This window comes from Ictalurus furcatus, chromosome 2 (assembly GCF_023375685.1).
Source record: "Ictalurus furcatus strain D&B chromosome 2, Billie_1.0, whole genome shotgun sequence".
Classification (NCBI taxonomy): Eukaryota; Metazoa; Chordata; class Actinopteri; order Siluriformes; family Ictaluridae; genus Ictalurus; species Ictalurus furcatus.
The window spans coordinates 7610676-7634104 of NC_071256.1; the positions used below are offsets into that span (position 1 = coordinate 7610676).

At 39.1% G+C, this 23429-nt stretch overlaps 2 protein-coding genes across 3 annotated transcripts in view; both read right to left on the minus strand.

Annotated features, from left to right (window-relative positions):
* Positions 1–305: 305 nt before the first annotated feature.
* LOC128617096 (uncharacterized) lies at positions 306–3858 on the minus strand. The gene is made up of 3 exons (XM_053640097.1): positions 2668–3858; positions 919–1088; positions 306–640 (listed from the first exon to the last, which is right to left on the minus strand). Exons 1-3 carry the CDS (start codon positions 3193–3195, stop codon positions 601–603), a joined length of 738 nt encoding a protein of 245 aa, XP_053496072.1. The 5' UTR covers positions 3196–3858; the 3' UTR covers positions 306–600.
* Positions 3859–7759: 3901 nt separating this feature from the next.
* Positions 7760–23429, minus strand: part of mettl24 (methyltransferase like 24) — a 34153-nt gene continuing 18483 nt past the window's right edge. For both annotated transcript variants that reach the window (XM_053646371.1, XM_053646381.1), the window contains 3 exons: positions 20617–20738; positions 16132–16357; positions 7760–9909 (listed from right to left, as the gene is read on the minus strand). In XM_053646371.1, coding sequence (XP_053502346.1) covers positions 9592–9909; positions 16132–16357; positions 20617–20738 — 666 coding nt within the window. In that variant the 3' untranslated portion in view covers positions 7760–9591. The remainder of the gene's footprint in view (positions 9910–16131; positions 16358–20616; positions 20739–23429) is intronic.

Below are 23429 nucleotides of genomic sequence, written 5' to 3' on the forward strand. Positions count from 1 at the left end.
AGTAACTCATACTTTAATGTATTAATGGATTCGACCCTCTCAAAGCTTTCTGCCCAGTTCATTTTTATATATGCTATCAATCCCCCTCCTTTACTTTTCTGGGTGTCCTCTGCATTACAGTCTAACCTGTAATTATCATACCCAAAGTCACTCAAGGTGACATCAGGTGAGTTTTCCTTTAACCATGTCTCCGTGAAGAAAATCAGATCACTCGTATTAAATAATAGAAATTCTACATTTTGAATTATCATCAAAAAATCTTTGAGCTCGTCCATTTTGTTTGGAAGCGAGCGCACGTTGGATAAGGTTATCTGTGGCAGTCTGTACTTCGAATCCTTTATTTCTATAGTAGACTGTAGATCAGATGTAAGTTTCTTCCTCTTATCTACTCCATCAGACGTACTGTCTTCTGATATAGTGGACTCCTGTGACTCCTTTTTCCCATTTAATTTGCGTTTGCCTGCGAAACAGGTTGCTCCTATGTCCTTCTGTTCTATGTCTTCTGAACATATGACAATAAATTTCTCTATCTGCACTTGGTACTGCTTGTATTTTATGTAAATGGTGCCTTCTTTGTAGATTTGAGAACCAACTATTTTCTCAGTTAAATCGGTCACATTCCATTTGAAGTAGTATCTCTCTGAAACATAAATTCAGAGGTGATGAAATCTTACAGGGAGACACATGTACAAGATACATTACATTATTAGCTTATTATTGTATAGTAAACATTCCTAGACAGCAAAATCACCAGTGTTGATTTAACACCCACAGTGTTGAATTCACACCCTACAGTGTTTATATAAGTCCATTCGTCTCATATAAACACTCTGGGTGTTAATTCAACACTAGGGTTTTACTGTGTACATATGTTGTCAGTCAACAAACTATTTAAATGATATACATCTGAGTACTTACTGTATGTCATTCAGTTGCGTCTTTAATTTCTTCATAGCCTCAAAAATTTCATTAGCTTTTGTCTTCAGAAGGTCGATAGCTTCTGGTTGTTGTTTGTTTTTAATCAGTTTTTCACAGTTATTAACCGAATCAGGAAGTGTCAACACCAGCCCAAGGACTCCTTCTGTGACCTGGAGGAAAACGAGTGAAAATGATCTGAACAATAACAGTAATTTGTTTCATATCATACAGTATTTGTATAGCACTATTTTAACCAAATATCATTATCTCAGCATTTCTTGGCTCACCGCTATGTGATGAGACTATGCTGGGAAGAATAAATCTATCATTTCATATCAACACATTACAGATTGCACAGTCACATAGCTCACATGATCATACTAGTAAGGAATAAAACATGACAGGGTGTGTTGTAGGAAAATAATCAGCGATGTAGCATAATATGGCCAGATGTGAAGTGAGGTGTTTTGTTGCTTTTATTCCACAGCAATTTGCTAATGATTTATTAAAGAACAATATGCATCCCTTTAAAATTATTATTATTTTTTTTTATAGTTTTATGCTTAAGGTTGTAGAACAGGGTCCACAAATTACTGGTGTGGCTGCAGGCTTTCATTCCAACCAGGAAGGAGCCACACCTGATTCCACTTGTTTAATCAGTTCATATTGGTCTCCCATCAACTATCAAGTGCCTCCTATTTACCTGTTGTCCACTAATTCATATTCTCTCATATGTCACAAGTTTTCAACTCTGGTCCTGAAATATTCTCTGTCCTGCACATTTTGGTGTTTTCCCTACACTGAATTCACCTGCAAACGAGAAAGGGCTGTTAATTATCTGCCTTGTTATATTACGAGTAGGGAAAACACTAAAATGGGCAGGGTACCCGGGCTGGGAAACTTGTCCTCACCAACCTGGTCCATCACCAGGCACCTTTTTTTCTCTCTTAATAAGTGAAGCTTGTCATGTTACACAGAAAACGCAAAGCCTTTCATCCTGTGTCTGAAAGGAACAGCATTACATATGACTGTTCTAACATGTCGGTGCTGGCCAATCCCAAGGATTCTCACAGAAAACTGCATTAATCAATATTTAGGCACATTTATTTATCTGGAGTCTGTGCTATACAAGCCCTTGTCTAAGTTATTACTGTAGAAACAAGTAGTATTGTAGAATTAGAATGAGTAATGTAAACCTTGCAGACAAAGATCTACTGTTATAGAAAATTATCAATAACTTCTGTCCAATCAGAAATGAGTGTTCAACAGTTCTGTGATAGACATAATCGTTAAGTAACCAGTGCAAATGTTCCTTGACCATTCCTTTAGGTTGTGTGTGGATGCTAGTAATGTGGGTGCAGGAGCGGTGTTGTTACAGGCTGACAGTGAGGGCATTTACCGACCTGTTAGCTATTTTTCTAAAAAGTTTTCTTCCTGTCAGTTGAATTACTCAGTTATTTTTCAGTTAAATTTCATTCCTCCTACTATTAAGCTTTTTAAAAATGATTTTTGTAACAGTCACACATGACAAATAAAGGTAAAATGGTGACTCTGCTATGTTGTAAGAGGCATTGTTTGGCATTGTTTGGGTGCATTTGTCCCCTTACAGGAAAGACTCACTTCAAGGATGTTCTGACTGAATCACCTTTATACCAAGATGATTTTTTTTTTGTTGGTGGTTAATTTACAACCCGTCTCTATGTACAGAATGTGTGAATATGTATAGTTATGATACAATTGTAAACATACCTGGTCTGTTTGTGTTATTGTTTTCAGAGAGAAGAAAGAATATCCAATAACTGTTAGCAAAATCTTGACATTTCGGTAGAAGGTTTTGTCTAAATGAATCTCTGAAGCTATGTCTTCATTCCTCAAGAGGTGCCTAAGGCAACTGAGAGGCAGATCTTTCTTCATCCGTTTGGCAATGGCGTTCAGGATCCTTGCTGTGATTTCACACTGTACTCCATCGGAGGATGAGGCCTTAAGGCCTTGAATCTCACACTCCTCTGTCAGCTTCTTCTGGAGCCTCTCAATATTTTTCAGATTTTTAAAAATTTCATCAGCTGTTTTAGTGGGCTTCCATTTCTCCACCATTTTGTGTATAAGATGAGTTAGAGTACTCAATCCACTTGAACCATATCCAAATAGTATGAACCCAAGACCAACACCAACTTCAGGTAGAACTGACAGAAATGCAATGCCGAAAGCGACCACGAGGAAGGAATGAATCACGGTTGCTGTGTTTTTCAGCAACTGGCGTTTGCTCTTTGCCTTCATTTTGTCCCCCAGTTCATCTGCTAGATTCCTGAGATCTTCTGCACATTGCTCCTGCTTATCAATCCAACTGAATAGCTCATTGCACAGTTCATAAGGAGTGAGTTATCACGACAGAGTAGTTCTCCTGTGGTCTCTCCCAGCAAACATGCCCATATCGGACCTCACTGTTGGCCTCTCAATAGGAATGGGTGTTTTCCTTATCATTCCTCTCTCTGCGTCTGTTCTGTTCAGTGAGGGGCCGAGAGCCGGAGAATTAACAATGAAATGGATAACGAGACGGAACCTTCATCCACATTTACATCATTCTTATGTGAATGTTTTTAGAACACAAGATGAATGCAACATGTTTTTAAAATAGTCCACATTATTACAGACTAGTTCTCTTGTTCAAAGTAGTTATAGTGTTCAGAAATATTTTTGATCATTCATGTTCCATACCTGTCTGTTATATAGTTTTATAAAAGTCATAAAAGTTATGAAAAAAATCATCATTAAAAGTTATGAAAAGTAATATAAAAAAAGTAAAAAAACACAAAAGCAAAAAATCTATCTATCTATCTATCTATCTATCTATCTATCTGTCTGTCTGTCTGTCTGTCTGTCTGTCTGTCTGCCAAAACAGATTATAGAATAAGTTATATATAGATAGATTGATAGAATAGATAATCATTATACCTGGTCTCCTCCAATAAAGTGGGGGGGGGGGAGTGTCACATGATAGGGAAGGCTGGGGGGGGGAGTGTCACATGATAGGGAAGCCATGGGGAGGCTTTAGTTACAAAAGGTTGAGAACATCTGTTCTAGGAAGACCATATTTGGTTACCATAATAGCATAATTAGCTAATCATGCCTGATATATATAGGCTGACATTTGCCATTTTGTCATCACAAATGATCCTGAAAAACAATTTCAGATAACTAACAGAATTTAAACACATCAAATATGAAACATGTAAGAAATCTATTACAAAAGAAATACATACAGTATAATATTTTTGTCTCATTGGTTTACTTGGGTTCTCTTAATCTACTTTTAGGACTTCTTATGCAGATACAGTGGGGGAAATAAGTATTGAACATTGACCATTTTGGCCCATTCTTCTAAAGATATTGTCTTTAAAGCTTGTTCAATTGAATTCTAGTCAGGTGATTGACTGGGCCATTATAATGCTTTGATTTTTTACATCATTCTGGTGGATGGCAGCAGATTCTTCTCAAGAATCTCCCCGTAAAGGGCTCCATTCCTCGTTCCTTCAATTATATGAAGTCTGCCAGTACCATGTGATGAAAAGCAGCCTCACACCATGATGCTTCCACCTCCAAACTTCACTGTTGGTATAGTGTTTTTAGGGTGATGTGCAGTGCCATTTCTTCTCCAAACATGGTGTATAGTATGACAGCCAAAAAGTTCAATTTTGCTCTCGTCTGACCAGACTACACTCTCCCAGTATTTCATAGGCTTGTCCAAATGAGTTGTAGTAAACTTTGACATTTCTTTATTAATGGAGTCTTTTGGGTGAGCGTGAGCAGTGGAGTGCATCGCCTATTGTTTTTTCTGTGATGATGGTACCTTGAGTTAATAACAAAGTCTGGTGAAAATTTCATGTGAATGGCCTCATTGGAAATTTATTTACTGAAAAAAATGTTGACACCTTCAATACTTATTTCCCCCGCTGTATATAGAAAATTCCAAAGGGTTCACAAACTTTCAAGCACCACCATATATGAGAAATCAATATATACAAATAAATATATCATTTATTTAAAAGACAAATAGCTAGCTGTCATTAAAATATTCTGTATTAAATTGGAATATATACACACACATATACATATACATATATACATGATGTTAATAAACATGAGATGTTTATTATGCTACAGTGAAGAGTGAGAGTATACTCTAATACAATTAAAGTGGCAGTGCAGTGCCAACATTGTAAATAGTGTGAAAATTGACATTTTCAGTGCATATTCATATAGATATGAATAATGGATGGTGGTAGTTCAACTATCGTCCAATGGGCTTATCCAAAGACTGGCTCTGTGCAATATAGTGTCCTAGCACAATGATGAACTGTGAAAAACTCTTGTAAAACTTCTTTCTACAGCAGAGCTGAATGAGACTTCTATTAAAGATGCTCCACTATTTAACTAGGTCATGGAGTAAAAGTATTTGGACAATTAAGGCTCATGAATTTCACAGCATTAGAAAACAAAACCATGGCAAACCAAGTAGCATTCATATTAAAGAAAAATACCACAAGCACACTTTTCAAGCTTTTCACTTCCCAACAATAGATGTAGAAAATAATAATAAAAATATTCAATATTCTGTTCAAAATAAGACAAAAAGTTTTTGGACATTCATTAAAGATCACATTCACAGTGTTTTAGCATTTAGTTTGCCATCCTTTTGTTCGCGGAATTTCTTCACAACATTTGGGCACGGAATCAACCAGTTTCCCAACAGTTGTGGTGAAAGCTTGACATCTGGAGCAACTTAGGGTTCAGTATCTTGCCCAAGGACACTTTGGCATGTGAAGTCGTGTGGCCAGGAATCTAACCTCCAACCCTATGAATAGGGGACAACCCACTTACTACCTGAGCCACAGCTGCTTGGTGTGACATTCATACATTTGAAGTGTCTTAAGTATCTAAGTTTTTACTATAGCACATAATAAAAATGAGGGCAAATACCACCCCTCTGCCACTAGTGTAGTGCTGATACTCTGCTCTCTCAATCACCCCATTGTACACTACATACAGTAGTCCTACTGCCAGTCTGAGGTAGTCTAATATCCACACAAGGTGACTTCATTACTGGTGAGGGCACAGTGAGGTAGAGTGCCTCCCTTTTCCTCTCACATAATTAGTAAATGGCCTGTAGAGAGCCACTCATTCATTTACATTTATGGTACTTCATTCATTCATTTAGAGTAACTGCTTCATCCTAGTCAGGGCTGCGGTGGATCCGGAGCCGATCCTGAGAACACTAAGCACAGGGTGAAAAAATTCACCCAAGGTGGGGCACCAGTCCATCACAGGACATCGTGCACACATTCACACAATCTTTTACAACTACAAGAATTTTAGAGTAGCCAGTCATTGTACCTACATGTTTTTGGCCAGTGGGAGGAAACAGGAGAACCTAGAGGAAACCTATACAAACATGTGTAGAACATGGAAAACTCTACAAAGACAGTATCCCAAGGTCAAGATAAAACCATGGACCCTAGCCAGGATTGGGGTAATTGCAAGAGTTTCCAATAATTTAGTAAACATTGCAGTTTGGGTTTCAAATAAACCACTGCCCCTTTGTGAGCAATGGTGAGGGCAAGCAATGCTGAAGGAGTGGTTAATAAATCATCTGTAGTATGAGTCCAGGCCCAGTTTCTCTAGCCTATGGGACATCATCAAACAGCCTCCACTTTGGCTGAATTGACATCCACTCCTTCTAATCCATGCAACTAACCTGACTCATCATGTGGTATTTCTTGCGGTGCAACTGTAGGCCAGCCTTCTGTATAGCCATCATCACCTCCCAATGGTTCTGGAGTGGAGTACCTTATCATAGGAAGGAGCATGCATCAAAGTAGACTATTTATTCTTGCTTTGGGGTATGCCAAACACCTGCTTCATGTCTTTTGAAGTTGGATGAAGTATTGCAGAGAGCAACATTCATTACTTATATCTGCCAGAGCCCTTACTCCAGGGTAAATACAATCTTGGGCTTGGCCTCTGGCTTCAGCTCCACTTGCCAGTATCCACCGCATAAATCCAAGGACCTAAAACAGCAGAGCTCTGTGAGAGAATGTGCTATTGGTCCTGCTATTAAGGTGCCAGAATTCAGCATTGAACCAACAGCTGCCTGCTGTTTTTGTTCATGGAGAGGACTATGGGTATGTCTCTAGTACCCCAGCAGCCAGCGATTCCTGTAGCTTCTGTTAAGTAGCATCAATGAACATTTATATCAATCTGATGAGCTTCTAATGACTTAAAAGAAGTGGCTGACTGGCTTTAAATAAGACCTGCATGTCCTGGGGATGAGTATTTGTCAGTATCAAGGTTGATTCTGCAACCCCTTACCACAATCTTACCTGTCTTGGTGTGATGCAGGATACTGTTTTTTTAATGAAAAATTCCAGCTGTAGCCCACCTCACTTGCTCCCATTGTCCTGCACCATGGCAAGCAGCTCCCTCTTCCAATCACCTCAGGTGAAGCAGCATTTTCTGCTTCGATGAGCTGCCAGTGCCAGTCTGACACCAGTGTTGTGACCCAGGTATACTCATGAGCATTTTATTAAACAAAGAGAAACATTTATGCCAGTCTCCATAAAGATTGATGAGCTGGCACATCCAAATAATAATAATACCCCCCCCCCAGCCCTGAAAGAGACTTTGTGAACTTAACAATAACCACAGAACAAGCCTTGAAAACACTCAACCCATAACACTCAACAGGACATCAGACTCAAGTTCCTCAGACATTAACACTATAAAATAATGCAGTGACCAAAAAAAGGTTAAGCAAATCTCTTTAATATATATATATATATTTTTGCACAGCTTTGCACACACTTATCATCTTTACTTACTCATCATCTCAAACAGATTCATGACTGAGATTCACGCAGGATGCCTTTCTTAAATTTTTAAGCACTACTTATTAAAAATAGAGAAATTAATTCATACATGGGCATTAACTTTACTAATTACGTTTGCATTAAAAAAAATCATCCTCAAAGTGTGTCTGAACACTTCTGTTTCCAGTTTTGTGTTGCTGGTGATTCTTCTGTGCCATTGTTTCAATTTGCCCAAACCAGATGCTCAATGTGTCTCGACGATTTCAAGTTACATCCCACTAGGTTGCTAGTTTGTCTCTTTTCCTCAGTTCTGAGCATTGGTGAATTAATCCTTATGTGTCAATTAAAAAATGTTACACATAGGTCCATAGAGGACAAAAATGCACATGTCCCAAAACTATATACTTTATATAAAAATATATATAAAATATATAAAAATTAAATTAACGAAATAAAAACCTTTCCACGATAATCAATTTTCTTTTAAATGCACCTGTATTTTCCCCATAGGCTAAACCTGAGAAAATAATGCACATTTCAGAAATGATTAAAAAAAAATTAATGTTTTGAAACCTTGTCAACAAAACAAAAGCCTATTAACACAGATTGCATGATTTTTGCTTAATTTAAAAAAATATATATATATTTTAATTAAATATTGCAGTTTGAATGGGTTTCAATGGGGACATTTTTGTCCTTAAGGTCCTGGGTGTAACTATATTGTGTACCTAGTTTCAAATAGATTTATGAAACCAAATGAGGGCGAAATATTAAAATTCCAATAAAAATACATGCATTTTGCAAAATTAATGCTGTTTGCATTAATACGGACAAAACGATAATTTAAAAAAAATGTCCATAAGGGTCCACAAGGGTTCATTTCATAGCTGTCTCTGTCTCTTGCGTGCATGCTATCTATTTACTAGTTATAACTGTGGTCTGAAAGCTAAGACCTAGCTTAAGAGTAGAATTTTAATTTTAATATATAAATCAAATGGTAAAAATCACATTTAAAAAAAAGATCCATTTCAGTTCCAGGTTGTAATACTACATGTTTCAATATACTGTGGAAAAGTACAGCATGCTAATTTGCTCAGCACATTGCGTGCTTACAGGTAACCTCTGAATGAAAGAGTGAATTTCCACTCTTAAAATAGAAAGGCATACATACAATGCACTTGCTGTTCAAGGCATAATAGACATGAGCATTCTGAGCACGTACTGTACTACTTAATGTTTGTGGCTAAAGATTTAGCTAACGAGCTTCTATAAAAGTTGGAAGTGGCAGTTAGTCAAAACCATGAGAAGAATCAAATTCCCTCAGATCTGTTGGTAAATTATAGAGACTCTGTTAGAAAACACTAGAGTGGGAATATTCTTGTAAAAATGCTGAACATGCCTTCATTTAAACATAGCAATAATTCAAATCAAATGAAATCGACTTTGTTGTTCTTTGAAGATTCCTCTGGCCTGTCTCTCAAGTAAATTTTTATTTTTATATTTTTTACTGAACTCCATTTATTGACATTATCATACCAAGTAATTTGTGTTGGTCCATTCCTTTCCAATTTATTTCCTACTTACTACTCGTGTATGTTCTTCTGACTGTACACAAGCTTGAAATTGAGATATTTGCAGGATTAAAACACATCTTACTGCTTGCATTAAACGGAATCTAACTGGAATATTTTTCACTGCAGATTGCAGTATTTGAATGGGAAATGCCTTGACGTCTTTATACCTCAAAAATGAAGTCTCTATCAGCAGCTTTTGCTGTACTCCATTTCTCACATTTTAAACCGAACTCTCATCATGCCGAGTAGCACGTGTTGACCCACCCCAGTATGTAAGTGCTGCTTGCGTTGTGTAGGTTCTTCTGAAGGAAGAGCTGTGGCTTTACTAGGTCTCTGTAACTGTGGTACAGGCGGAAGTCTGTTTTCTCCAGCTCCTTCAACAGACTGAACCAGTAGCGCACTACAGAGGGCTCGTCGCCGCTCACTTCGAATCCGGCCCAGTGCAGATGAATCTCGAGGAGCAAGAGGCCCACAGAGTGTAAAACATTTTCCAGAATCAGATTCTCTAAGATTTTCCATTCGGCACTTTCCATGTCCACTTTCAGCACGTCAACCTGTGTGTGAGAGTGGGGGGGTTGGAATTGGGGCAAAAAAGCAGAACTGCCATCTGGGTAGTAATTATATGTTATGTAGTTACATTTGCATTTATTCATCTGGCAGACACATGCAGTGTGTCCTTCACAAACAGAGATAATCACAGCTACAGACAAGGGAAGGAACACCTGTATACCTGCTCATTTATGCAGTTATCCAATCAGCCAACTTGTGGGTGCAGCACAACGCATAAAATCATGCACATACAGATCAAGAGTGTCAATTAACATTCACATCAAACATGTGGGAAAAATGTGTTCTCAGTAACTTCAACCTGGGCGTGGTTGTGGGTGCCAGGTGGGCTGGTTTGAGTATTTTAAAAACTGCTGATATCCTGGGATTTTCACATGCAACACTAAAGTTTAGACAAAACTGTGCAAAAAACATAAAACACCCAGTGAGCAGCAGTTCTGCAGGCGGAAAGGAAGGTAAGGGTAACTCAAATAGCCACTCTTTACTACTGTGGTGAGCAGAAAAGCATTTCAGAACACACAACACATTGAAATTTGAGGTGGATGAGCTACAACAGCAGAACATCACATCAGGTTTCACTCTCAGCCAAGAACAGGAATTTCAGGCAACAGTGGATGACTGGAGGCTCACCAAAACTGGGCAGGTGAAGAATGAATAAAGACTAGGTGGCATTTTTATCATCTTCAACTGCCTAGTTTTGGTAAGCATCAAGTATTATGCATTATGAGATGCTTTTCTGCTTATCACGGTGGTAAAGAATGATTATTTGATTTAGCGTAGCCCGCCTGGACAGTTCAGGAGTTTCTGAAACGTTCAAACCAACCTTTCTGGCTCCGAGAACCAAGCACTGAGATCACATTTCCCCCCATTCTGCTGTTTGATGTGAACATTTACTGAAACTCTTGACATATATCTGTATGATTTTATGCGTTGCACTGCTGACACATGATTGGCTTATTGGATAATTTCATGAATGGGCAGGGGTACAGGTTTGGCCTTCGGACTGTGAGTGTGTAATATAATATAATATAATATAATATAATATAATTGTAAAATCAGAAACATTAAAGTTTCTCATAAAACTTCAATCATCCTTGTGATTTTCTCTGAATAAATCTTTAGTGACAGTTGTGTGACAGACATTTCTTATGTGTCTTCTATGTCCACTGCAATCCATTTTACAATGACTCTCTGAAAGATTTCATATTTCAGTAGACACATATTGCATTATTAAACTTTGGCAAAGTGCATATTCACCTCCTTGTGTTTCAATCTAGTTTTCCTGAAAAAAAAAAATGTCAGAAAACTGGTTCAGCAAGGTTGCTGTCCTTAGAGCTGAATGAAATATGAAATATGCTGGATAGGAATAAAAGGTAATAAGGAGCAAGAACGCAAAGTAGGTCAGCTGCTGAAGGAGAATAAAGAAAAGGTAGAATGTAGAGTGTAGGTGGCATGAATTGGAGGGAAAGAAAATAAAGTTGAGAACATCTAAACACTGAGGCTTGAGGAGGAAATTATAAAAGGGAAGACATAAACTCAATGACGTGACGATTAAACACAGGATAGATATAATCTGAGAGAGGTGGACAACAAAGAGAGATCATTTTGGGCAGTTTTCTTTCCATTTTGATTCATGAGATTACATTATTACAAAATGTAGCATTGTTTTTTCTGGGAGTTACCAATCAAATACCAGAGCTCTAACCTCACCTGTTGACATAAATCTCCATACCTGTGATTTTATGCTCTGTACAGAGTTGCCAGGTCTCTGCTTTTGCCATAGAATTGGGCTACATTTGAACTGCTGATTAAACGGACGTTTCAAGTATTAGACTCATTGTTTATATATTTATTGTCATGGCCAATGGGACTAAAAACTACCCTTAAGCATTTTAAAACAGAACCTTGGCCCATTTTGAGAGCATTAGATGAAACTGATAGGTGTTATGCGACTGTGCATGTGTGCCATCTGACTGTGCCATCAACCAACCACTTGAGTCAATGCCAGCACACGTTTGTATATCACTGATGATGAAATACACATTGTCCACGGTTCTGAAGTTGTGTGGTAACAAACTCTGTGGAGAAAGTGCTAATGAACCTGCCATGTGCATTTCACACAATGAATATCACTGCTCAAAAAAATAGGCAATGCTGCTTAGATATTGTTGAGTACTGTACTGTATATTTCATGTATTTTTGGCATTGACTGACCTTCAAATCCTGTTACATTTATTTTCACATCAATGCCTTAAGTACTAACCTTTGTCACATGTAGGACTGCCCTACTATCAAGGTTTGTTTGTTTGTTTGTTTGTTTTTCTTTTTGGCAATCAATATTTAAGTGCATTTTAACAAAATCCTTTCCAAAAAAGAATCTTTTTGTTGACTTATTTTATTTTTCCATGATCAAATGATATAGCGCTCTGCAGCTTTCTCTGCTTCACAATCAAATGTCATGGCTTTCTGCACGCTCTTAGCCAGATCCCTAATTTTCCTTAAGGTGAAACATGCTACTCCTCCACCTTATCATTACTGGCTAGCTGATGTGGTCTGTTTTGTCTATTTGGAGAAAATTAGACTCTCTCTCTGGTCCAACACACAAGACTTTTATCTGATTTGGGAATTTTTCCTTAGCTATTTAATAAATTTTGTTGTTAGTCTTTGTTGTTAATCTCAACACTGTCTCTAGACTAGATGTTGTGCAAAACTTTACTAGCAGTTGGAAAACTGTTGCTTGATATTGTTCTTGAAAGTATAAAATAACAGTGTTTATTTATTTTCTTTCATTTCAACTGGGCAAAAAAATGTAAGCATGCTCAAAAATCCTCCTCATCTACTTCCCTTATGAAGTAGTTGATGAAAATGATATATATTAAACATCTTCAGGTCATGAATTTTAAATCCTAGAAGAACTATGGCAAACTGGTGTAGTAGATATCAACTTATCAGAACATAATAAACTGAGAGGCTAATAAGGCCATTCTAAATGATAGAGGTCTGCACTGCAGTCTAACATTCATTATTTATTTCAACTTAAAAATACACACACACACACACACACACACACACACATATACAGTATCTCACAAAAGTAAGTACACCCCTCACATTTTTGTAAATATTTGATTATATCTTTTCATGTGACAACACTGAAGAAATGACACTTTGCTACAATGTAAAGTAGTGAGTGTACAGCTTGTGTAACAGTGTAAATTTGCTGTCCCCTCAAAATAACTCAACACAGCCATTAATGTCTAAACCGCTGGTGACAAAAGTGAGTACACCCCTAAGTGAAAATGTCCAAATTGGGCCCAATTAGCCATTTTCCCTCCACAGTGTCATGTGACTTGTTAGCGTTACAAGGTCTCAGGTGTGAATGGGGAGCAGGTGTGTTAAATTTGGTGTCATCGCTCTCTCACTCCTCATACTGGTCACTGGAAGGTCAACATGTCACCTCATGGCAAAGAACTCTCTGAGGATCTGAAAAAAGAATTGTTGTTCTACATAAAGATGGCCTAGGCTATAAAAAGATTGCCAAGACCCTGACACTGAGCTGCAGCACGGTGGCCAAGACCATACAGCAGTTTAACAGGACAGGTTCCACTCAGAACAAGCCTCGCCATGGTCGACCAAAGAAGTTGAGTACACGTGTTCAGCGACATATCCAGAGGTTGTCTTTGGGAAATAGATGTATGAGTGCTGCCAGCATTGCTGCAGAGGTTGAAGGGGTGGGGGGTCAGCCTGTCAGTGCTCAGACCATACGCCACACACTGCATCAAATTGGTCTGCATGGCTGTCGTCCCAGAAGGAAGCCTCTTCTAAAGATGATGCACAAGAAAGCACTTAAACAGTTTGCTGAAGACAAACAGACTAAGGACATGGATTACTGGAACCATGTCCTGTGGTCTGATGAGATCAAAATAAACTTATTTGGTTCAGATGGTGTCAAGCGTGTGTGGTGGCAACCAGGTGAGGAGTACAAAGACAAGTGTGCCTTGCCTATAGTCAAGCATGGGGCGGGAGTGTCATGGTCTGGGGCTGCATGAGTGCTGCCGGCACTGGGGAGCTACAGTTCATTGAGGGAACCATGAATGCCAACATGTACTGTGACATACTGAAGCAGAGCATGATCCCCTCCCTTTGGAGACTGGGCCGCAGAGCAGTATTCCAGCATGATAACGACCCCAAACACACCTCCAAGACGACCACTGCCTTGCTAAAGAAGCTGAGGGTGAAGGTGATGGACTAAACCCTATTGAGCATCTGTGGGGCATCCTCAAGTGGAAGGTGGAGGAGCACAAGGTCTCTAACATCCATCAGCTCCATGATGTCGTCATGGAGGAGTGGAAGAGGACTCCAGTGGCAACCTGTGAAGCTCTGGTGAAATCCAAGCCCAAGAGGGTTAAGGCAGTGCTGGAAAATAATGGTGGCCACACAAAATATTGACACTTTGGGCCCAATTTAGGCATTTTCACTTAGGGGTGTACTTACTTTTGTTGCCAGCGGTTTAGACATTAATGGCTGTGTGTTGAGTTATTTTGAGGGGACAGCAAATTTACACTGTTATACAAGCTGTACACTCACTACTTTACATTGTAGCAAAGTGTCATTTCTTCAGTGTTGTCACATGAAAAGATATAATCACATATTTACAAAAATGTGAGGGGTGTACTCACTTTTGTGAGATACTGTATATATATATATATGTATATATACTTACACCCCTGGTGTAAGTCATAAAGTCATGAAGCAGTCAATCAGACAATGTTGGTGTAAAACGTTAGTGTCTTATGGAGTGAAAAACGATAAGACACTTCAAAAGATAGCAGAATAGCATAACTGAAGAGAAGACATCTAACAGACAGAGAAACATATTCGTCAGTGTTGTGAGGGAATATGCATAGAGAGCAGTTTATTCCATAACAGGACTACCAGTTAAAAACAAGTCTGATTCACAAACACTAGGGAACGCTAAGAAGACTCTAAGGAGTAACATCATGCAGCTGGACAAAGTTCCAATGGTTACTCTGTAGACAATCAAGGACTTGATTGGGATCACAGTGTAGAAGGTAAAAACTAGCTGGTTACTGGTTGCTGTCATCGCAGTAGTAGTGATAAAAAAGCAAACATGATAGCAGTAGTTTCGTAATTACTCGTCCCCAGACATTCTCTAATACCGATGATATTTTTTGGAAGCTTTTTGAATGAGCAGCATTAATCTGCATGTATTCTTTATATTTCCTCCACCTGCCTAAGAAAGCCAAATCAATCATCCCAGCTTACAAGGCACTGACTTGGTAATACTACACACCGATGCTGTAGGCTCTTCTGTTCAAGGCACTGAATTTAATTTGCCGGGATTACACTCCTGCTCATGCAGCGAGAAACAGGAGCAGAGGGAGGAGGCTGAGTGATATATGAAAGTGTCCAAAAAATCTGTCATCTTATGATACGGTGTATAAATCACTGTAGCAGTTATCATTTTGATAAAACAGGGCATGAAATCTTTCTTTCTGTCAGAAACAGTTTGTGAAAGATGTGGACTGATAACTGTTATATTTCAGGCCTGAGGTCTCAGACATGTGATAACACAAAGTAAAGATGGCGCTCACATCCTCAAATACTGAAGTCTATTGTTTTAGCTGTTATATGCTTTTCTCTGGTTCAAACGTGGTTACAGGAAGAGCTTACATTTCATCAATATTTCATATTTATTTTACAAATGACTCATTTGGTATGTGCTATTCAAGAAAACACATTACAGTACATAAAAATGAGCAGTATTAATTGTTGTAATTAACTGTTATCAATCAACTTTGATTCACCTATCTCTATATTATAATAATCAATGAAAAAAACAACGACAGGATGGTGGAGTTAATATTACCACTTTGAGGATGATTATTTTCCTTTAACAGTGCATCCTGAACTGTTTTTGTTCCTCTTATACTACAGCAATTTCCCAAAGATTACTGTTTATAACTGATTATTTATTAAAGAGTAACATATTGTTGGTCACTCAAAAGAAGTCATTAGTATATTAATAGAATTTCAAATGTATACAGTGATGAATGAGGTCTGTAATGAATGGATGAGCCGCCACTGACTGGATACTTATTTTTAAATGAATTTATCATGCCATACCCATGCACTATATTGTCTCCGGTGTGTTCTGTGCATGTACTCTGCAATGTATTCTGCATTACCTGTTTATGTCCATAGTGTTTGAGGACAGCAGAAAGCTTCATGGTGCTGCTCTGTTGCCTCTGTGTCATGATAGCAGGGTTCGGGTCTCTCCAGTCGATGGAGAGCCGGTGAAGCCACATGTGTGAGTCCTGCAGGTGAGCCTCTCTGATGCTGGGGTTAAAACAGTGAACCTCGCACCCTGCCTTAGCTAATGCTTTCTCCAACTGCTTATCCTCTCCTCCCAACCTGCAAAGAGAGAGGAAGAGAATAATGATGTCTGTTAATGTTTTGTTAATGGAAATATCAAAAATGTTTTTACATAGCCGATGTAAATGGAAGCACATGACTATTAATTTTCAAAATGTTTAAAGTTGTAATTTGCACTCTGGTGAGTGGTGCTGCGGAAAAGCGTTTGCATTGTCAGGATTCAAACTTTCAAATGGTTGACAATGCCACGGTCATCCGTGGATGGGACCCAAGAGAGCCAAATCTCTCTATGGGTGGGAGTGATGGCGTACTCTCTCTCCTCTCGGTCACAGCGACACTATCCAATCATGTGAGCATCTGTGATCTCATGCATGCAGAAGAGTGTAGATAACGCTTTCCTCTGAGTGTGTTACGCCACACTGTGCCGCAACATGAGCGACTCAAAAAATGTAGTCATTTGTAATGTTTACAGGAGATTATAGACCTGTGATAGTCATAGAATTTGCTTATGAAAACTGTCACGTGCAATATTGTAATGCAGTGGATATGGTTCCGGTTGTCAGGTCAAGCTTCTGTTTGCATTTTTTCCTCACAGGAATTTAGCTCCAAATGCAACGTTTGCCTCGCACTTCCAGGGATGCGGGTTTGATTCCCTCCTCTGCCCTGTGTGTGCGGAGCTTGCATGATCCTCCCATGCTTCCGGGGTTTCCTCTGGGTACTCTGGTTTCCTCCCCAGTCCAAAGACATACATTGTAGGCTGACTGGCATTTCTAAATTGTCCATAGTGTGTGATTGCGCCCTGCAATGGGTTGGCACCCTGTCCAGGGTGTACCCCGCCTTGTGCCCCGAGTCCCCTGGCATAGGCTCTCCGCGACCCTGTTTAGGATAAGCGGTACTGAAAATGGAAATGGAAACGCTTTAGTTATGAAGTCTGTCAATGGAGAGGTGTGAATTGTTTGTCCAGCAGGGGGCTCACACCCCTCCAATTTCCCGTCACCCTGCTCACCAGCAGCTAAGCACAGAGTCACGATACTCAACACACAGAAACCCAACGGTGACCTGACTAATCTTATAACAGGCTTGCAGTGATAAAATAATTCATTTCTTTATACCGATTGAAAATGTCTGATAAGTTGATTGAACGCCAGTTAACTTTGAGAAAGGGTTCAAGTTTACAGTGTATAAAAAGAGTGATTATTGTGATTTCTGTGGAGTTTACAGGCAGCAACAACTAATTAAAAAAAACATTGTTTTGACAGTTCCCCTAAAACCTTTCTCAGCTGCACTTTAGACTAACAAAGAAGACAGATTTGATCCAGCCTTTAAGATACGCCACCATAAGATAACTGCACAATTAGGCAACAGTGAAACAAACTTCAGTCTGAAAGTCAGGACACACAGCTGTGCTTTGGCAAAAACAGGATCTAACTCCATCCAATCTGCTCTACCTTCAGGTCAAGGAGCTTGGGAGTCGTTTGAAAGCAGAACAGAGCTGTAGGGTAACTGTGTTTGCCTGCGCAGATGTTATCTGGATGTGTACTTGCCCTGAGATGCTTTCAGTATGAATTAAACATTAGCCTCGGTGATAAAAATTAATTAAAAATACATTAATTTTCTTTTTGCTGTTTTATGAGCTGTCTCAATGTGGCTTACATGGAATGTCTTGTCTTCCATCTTTCCAACCCAATTTCATGCAAAATGGATGCGAAACGTAGCGAGTGCCAAATTTGTTGGATTTCTTGCAAATAAAGTCATAAAAAATGTATAATTGCTATCCCCACCACTTCTTCTAATGTTTACCTCATGTGGAAGCATTGATCACTTGGTTTCCGCAAATCAGCTCAATCAGCTGGGAGCGGATTCAAGCACAACGTTTAAAAAAGATTAAACACCTTAATTTACTAATTTTAATTTACAAATTAGTGCATGAGAAATGAGCAAAAACAGATCAGATACTTCCTTTTAATCCCTTTTAATATCCGTGAATAAAAGCATGTACTGCAGAACGAGCATCTTTTGAACCAAAAAAAAAAAAGGATCTTCTTGAAAAACATTAAGACATAATGTGAGATAATTTTGGGTTCCGTGGTTCATAGAGGCAGATTTAATGTGCTGTTTGTGTGTGTGCCGTGTCTTTCTAATGCTCTAGGTTGTCTCTTTCTTGCTTCTCTGGTTAATGTCTGAAATGATCATTTGCATTCAAAACACCCACAGATATTTAGGTCATTTCTTGTACTGAAGAGGGGGAGGGAAGAGGATGTGATCAAAACACACCCCTGGGGATCTCTGTAGCACATTTGCATAGTGTCTAGCAAGTTCAAATACACTATATGGCCAAAAGTTTTTGGACACCTGTCCATCACTCCCATATGTGCTTCTCCCCTAAATTGTTGTCACAAAGTTGGAAGCACAGTTGTATCGAATGCCTTTATATGCTGTAGTGTTACAATTTCCCTTTACTGGAACCAAAGAGCTTGAACCTGTTCCAGCATTACAATGCCCCTGTGCACAATGCAAGCTCCATGAACACATGGTCTGCCAAGGTTAGTGGAAAGACCTGAGTGTCCTGCACAGAGCCCTGACCTCAACCCCACTGTAAACCTTTGGGATGAACTGGGATGTAGATTGCATGTCAGGCCTCCTTACCAGACATCACTCACTAATGGTCTTTAAGATGATTTAGCACAAATCCCAAAAGCCGTGCTCCAAAATCTAGTGGAAATCTTTCTCAGAAGAGTGAAGGGTGTTATACATATCAGAAGAGGGGGACTAACTCTATAATAATACCCATGGCTTTGGAATGGGATGTTCCAAAGTTTGCCTCCTGCACATGTAAAAATATGCTTAGAACTTGTACAAAGAAAGAAGATTGACCAGATCCATGTGGAACTTGATATAAAACTAAACTGCTCCACTTTGGACCCTGACATTCCTTGGCTGATGCTTCAAAAAGCAGCACAATTTTTCCCATTAAGATAGCAGTCACACTGATGGTTGAGTAACCAGTATAATATTTGTAAATTGAGGCTATTTGAAAAGTAATGGCTATTTAAATGAAGATGTGTGTAGGCACGTTTACACTACTTTTAAAATTAGGCAGTTGTTGGTGGTTGGTGGAGTTTTTTTTCCCCTCACCAATAAACAGGATGAACGTTTTCCAACACATAATTATAACATGAGTGGCTCACAGCTCCAGGGTCCCTAAATTCAGTTCTGAGCTCAGGTTTCTGGAGTTCCTGCACATGTTCCTCACTGTGTCCGTATAGATTTTCTCCAGGTTCTCCAGTTTCCTCGCAATTCACAAAAACATGCCAGTAGGTGGATTGACTAAGATAAATTGTCCAGAATAATCTCCAGACCCTGAACAAGTTACTGAAAGTGTGTAAACTGCACCTTGCTGCATGTTTTATTATCAGTTACATTTAGAAACATTGCAATTTGTTGCCATTTTGTATATCAGTCCTTTTAGATGATTTAGATATATGTAGATAAATGTAAACATAGGTATGACCTTGAATGCTGGTTATGTTTAAACATGTGATTTCAATTCATATTCAGTTTTATAACCTACTTCATTAATACGCACATACTATAATTTCTAATAACCTTCATCTGAATGTTAAAAACCTTTGAAGATCATATCTATTATATAGTATATTTATACCATGGTACAAATGGAGACTCATCCAAACACAGATGTTACAGTAAAACTGCATAGTTTGCCTTGATTATAGCAAGAGCCAAATATTTGGGTTATTAGCATACAGCTGTGCACATATTTAGCCACAGAGAGAGCAAATTCAAGACAGTCTTTACACACACACACACACACACACACACACACACAGAAGAGGGCTGATACTTGTGCTATATAAAAGGTGCTGACTCAGTAGATAGGGGATTAGATTGGGCCCAGATGACACAGTAGCCTCATAGCTGGCAGCGATCCATGCACAACCTTCACCACAGAGACGACCTTGTGACAAAAGTGTGTGTGTGTGTGTGTGGGGGGGGGGGGGTGATGGTGGCCTTGTTTTTATATCTTATTGGGGACCAAATATAGGAATATCTGACAGCTTTTGACTTGTAGGAATAGCATTAATGACCTGCATGAAGTAAGAAGACAAGCTTCTTATCAAGATAACTTCTTGCTTAAAAAAGTGTGATGTTTTAATACAATATTGCTGATTTACGATTTGCATTTATTTATGACTAATGACCACATGTCCCTGCAATTATCACCTCAATGATGTGTTTGAATGTGTGTGAAAGAGAATGAGAAAGAGAATGAAACTCACCCAAGCGAATAGACTCGACAGTGTTTAGTGTCGATGCTTCGGGCCAAGTCAAATCTGTTATCCAAACATAGTGCCCATGATCCTTGAACTGGCAGGCTGTTTGCAGGATTTCTACAGGACACCTGGACATCACAACACATACACACACATATAAACACACACACACACACACACACACACACACACACAGAATGCACACAATTATACTCTTTCAACTGGTGCCATGTTTTTGTATTCAATTTTCCTATTGGTATGTTTGTAGGTGGTTGGAGGAAACCAGAGAACCCAGAGGAAACCCACATGTACATGGGGAGAACATGTAAAACTCCACCGAGACAGTAATCCAAGCTCTGTCTACATGCCATTCAAGAAAAATGATGATATTTGAACAATATGCAGTTTGCAGCTTCACCACTGTGTAATATGGGTGCAGGAGAATGAGGCCAATGAAGTGTGTTCAGTTGGCATTTGAGAAAAGTTTGAGGCTAGGAAAGTACAGCGCAGAAATGTAGCAGGGCATCTGAGAACGTATACATACACGGATTAAGGGGTAACTCATAAATATATGAGACTAGTAAACAGGAATCACTGACCATACAAGTGTAACAGACTGAGAGTAAACAAAGACAAAATCTCTAAAAGTTCTCTGAAAATAAGGTTGATAGAAACAATCATTGGGTGGCACGGTGAGATCCTAAAACAGCTGTACAATTCGACTCCATCATAGACATCCTGCACTGGAAGGTTTGCTTGCAGTTAAAGCAGTTTACTTCAGTCACCTTTCCTTTTTTTACTCATAGTGCTTAAAATGTAATCTCATCTTGTCTTCCTCCTGCTTCTCTGCCTAACCCCCATCTTTAACAGCTTCCTTAGCTCACCTTCATATCACACATTCAGAAATTCACCTCAGGTGATGATAACACCATTCTTCCAAATGATATTCAGAGTATTGGAGAGCGCTGTCTAACATGTTGCTCCATAGTCTCTTTTGCATTTATGTAGTGACAGTGAAGACCACAGCATTTCCATCCAACCATTTTCTGTACTGCTTATCAAGATTGTGCGACAGATTGTGGGGGAGCCTAGAACTTATCCCAGGGGACTTGGGCATAAGGTGGGGGACACCCTCGAAAGGGTGTCAACCCATCACAGGACACAATTGCGCACACACACACACCATGGACAATTTGGAAATGCTAATCAGCCTACAACACATGTCTTTGGACTGTGGGAGGAAACCAGAGTACCTGAAGGAAACCCTCACACAGGGTGGAGGCAGGATTCGAACCCCCAATGCTGTAGGTGCAAGGCAAACATGCTAACCAGTGAGCCACCGCATACGATTTACATAATTTTCATCCTCATCAAACCATTCAGTGAGTCCTCATGCCTTGTGGACAGGGGCGGAGTCATTCAGAAAAAGACCACTCCCATTTGGATAGGAATGATTCATCATAGACTAAAGGTGATCAGTCTGAATAACTTTGTCTGGATCATTCTATTTTCGGTGATTCTTCCTTTGAAGGGGACAAGTGGGACACTTGTTTTTCCTTGAATGTGTCACCCATCTGTGTATTCAGCATAAAGCTAGTTCTGTCAGCAAATTTCTTTTCCATATGTCTACAGCCAACAGTTAGTTTCAGTTCAGTAATTTGATTGGTTGAGTGGCGTTCCAAGAGTGCCTGTATTTGCTATAAGTGCACTGGGATATTTCACTGCTGTGTATCACGGCTTCTTCCTTCTTGTTTATTTTGCAGGTAGTAGATGTACAGGATGTACAGTCATGTATTTTGTGAGAAAACCTATTATTGAGTCCATCACGTAGACTGTGAATTTTCCCCATTATCAGATTGTTTAAGTGCATGTAAACATGTTAATCAAATTATTTCCATGATCCATTTGTTTTGCTTTTTTTTTTTTTTTTGAGTCATCAGATGATTTTTTCATATGACAGATATATGATGCTGCTGTGGAGGAATGAGAGGGTTTGAGCTGATACTGGATTCTGAGTCCAAGAACGAGATAAGAGTGTTCATTCATCACCTGCAGCTGCAGTGCACAACTTTCTATGCCAAGTTTGTTCAGTGAGCGCGTGCCGTTAGAGAGAGAGAGAGGGAGAGAGGGGGAGAGGGAGGAGATAGTTGGCAATTTATAGGCCTGTCATGACTCTTTATAGGCCTGTCATGACATTGTGGTAGGTATTCATTTCAATTCCTTATCACGTGTGTGTGTATGTGTTTGTGTGTGTGAGCGTGTGAGCATGTGGACATGTTTTTATATCATGGTAAGTACCTATTTGCCCCCCAAGGATATGGATAGCTGACAGTTTTGACCTTATGGGGGGATTTGAAATGATCTCCACAAACCTGCAGCACAAAAAAAAAACTCTAAAAGATTCAAAAGGTTTCCATTGAATTGCCTATAGCTTAGTGGGGACCAAATCTAGGAATATCTGACTTTGTGGGGACATTTGCCTAGTCGACATGGGGAAAACAAAGCCAAAAGATTTCTTTTTTACATTATGGTAAATGGTCTGCACTTATATAATGCCTTTTAACCTTAGTGGTTCCACACTTTACACTGTTTCTCATTCACCCATTACCACTCACAGGTTTGTGCATGCAAGCTGCTAGCCTGCCATCAGGAGCAATTGGGGTACAGTGTCTTGCCCAAGGATGCTTCAGCAGGTGTAAACTTTTGAACAGGATGATCTCTGTAAATTGTTATAATTTTGTTTAAAGACCTTTTTTTTTATTATTTAGTACTGTCCTTCAGAAGCTACATAAGATATTTACATGTTTCCCAGAAGACAT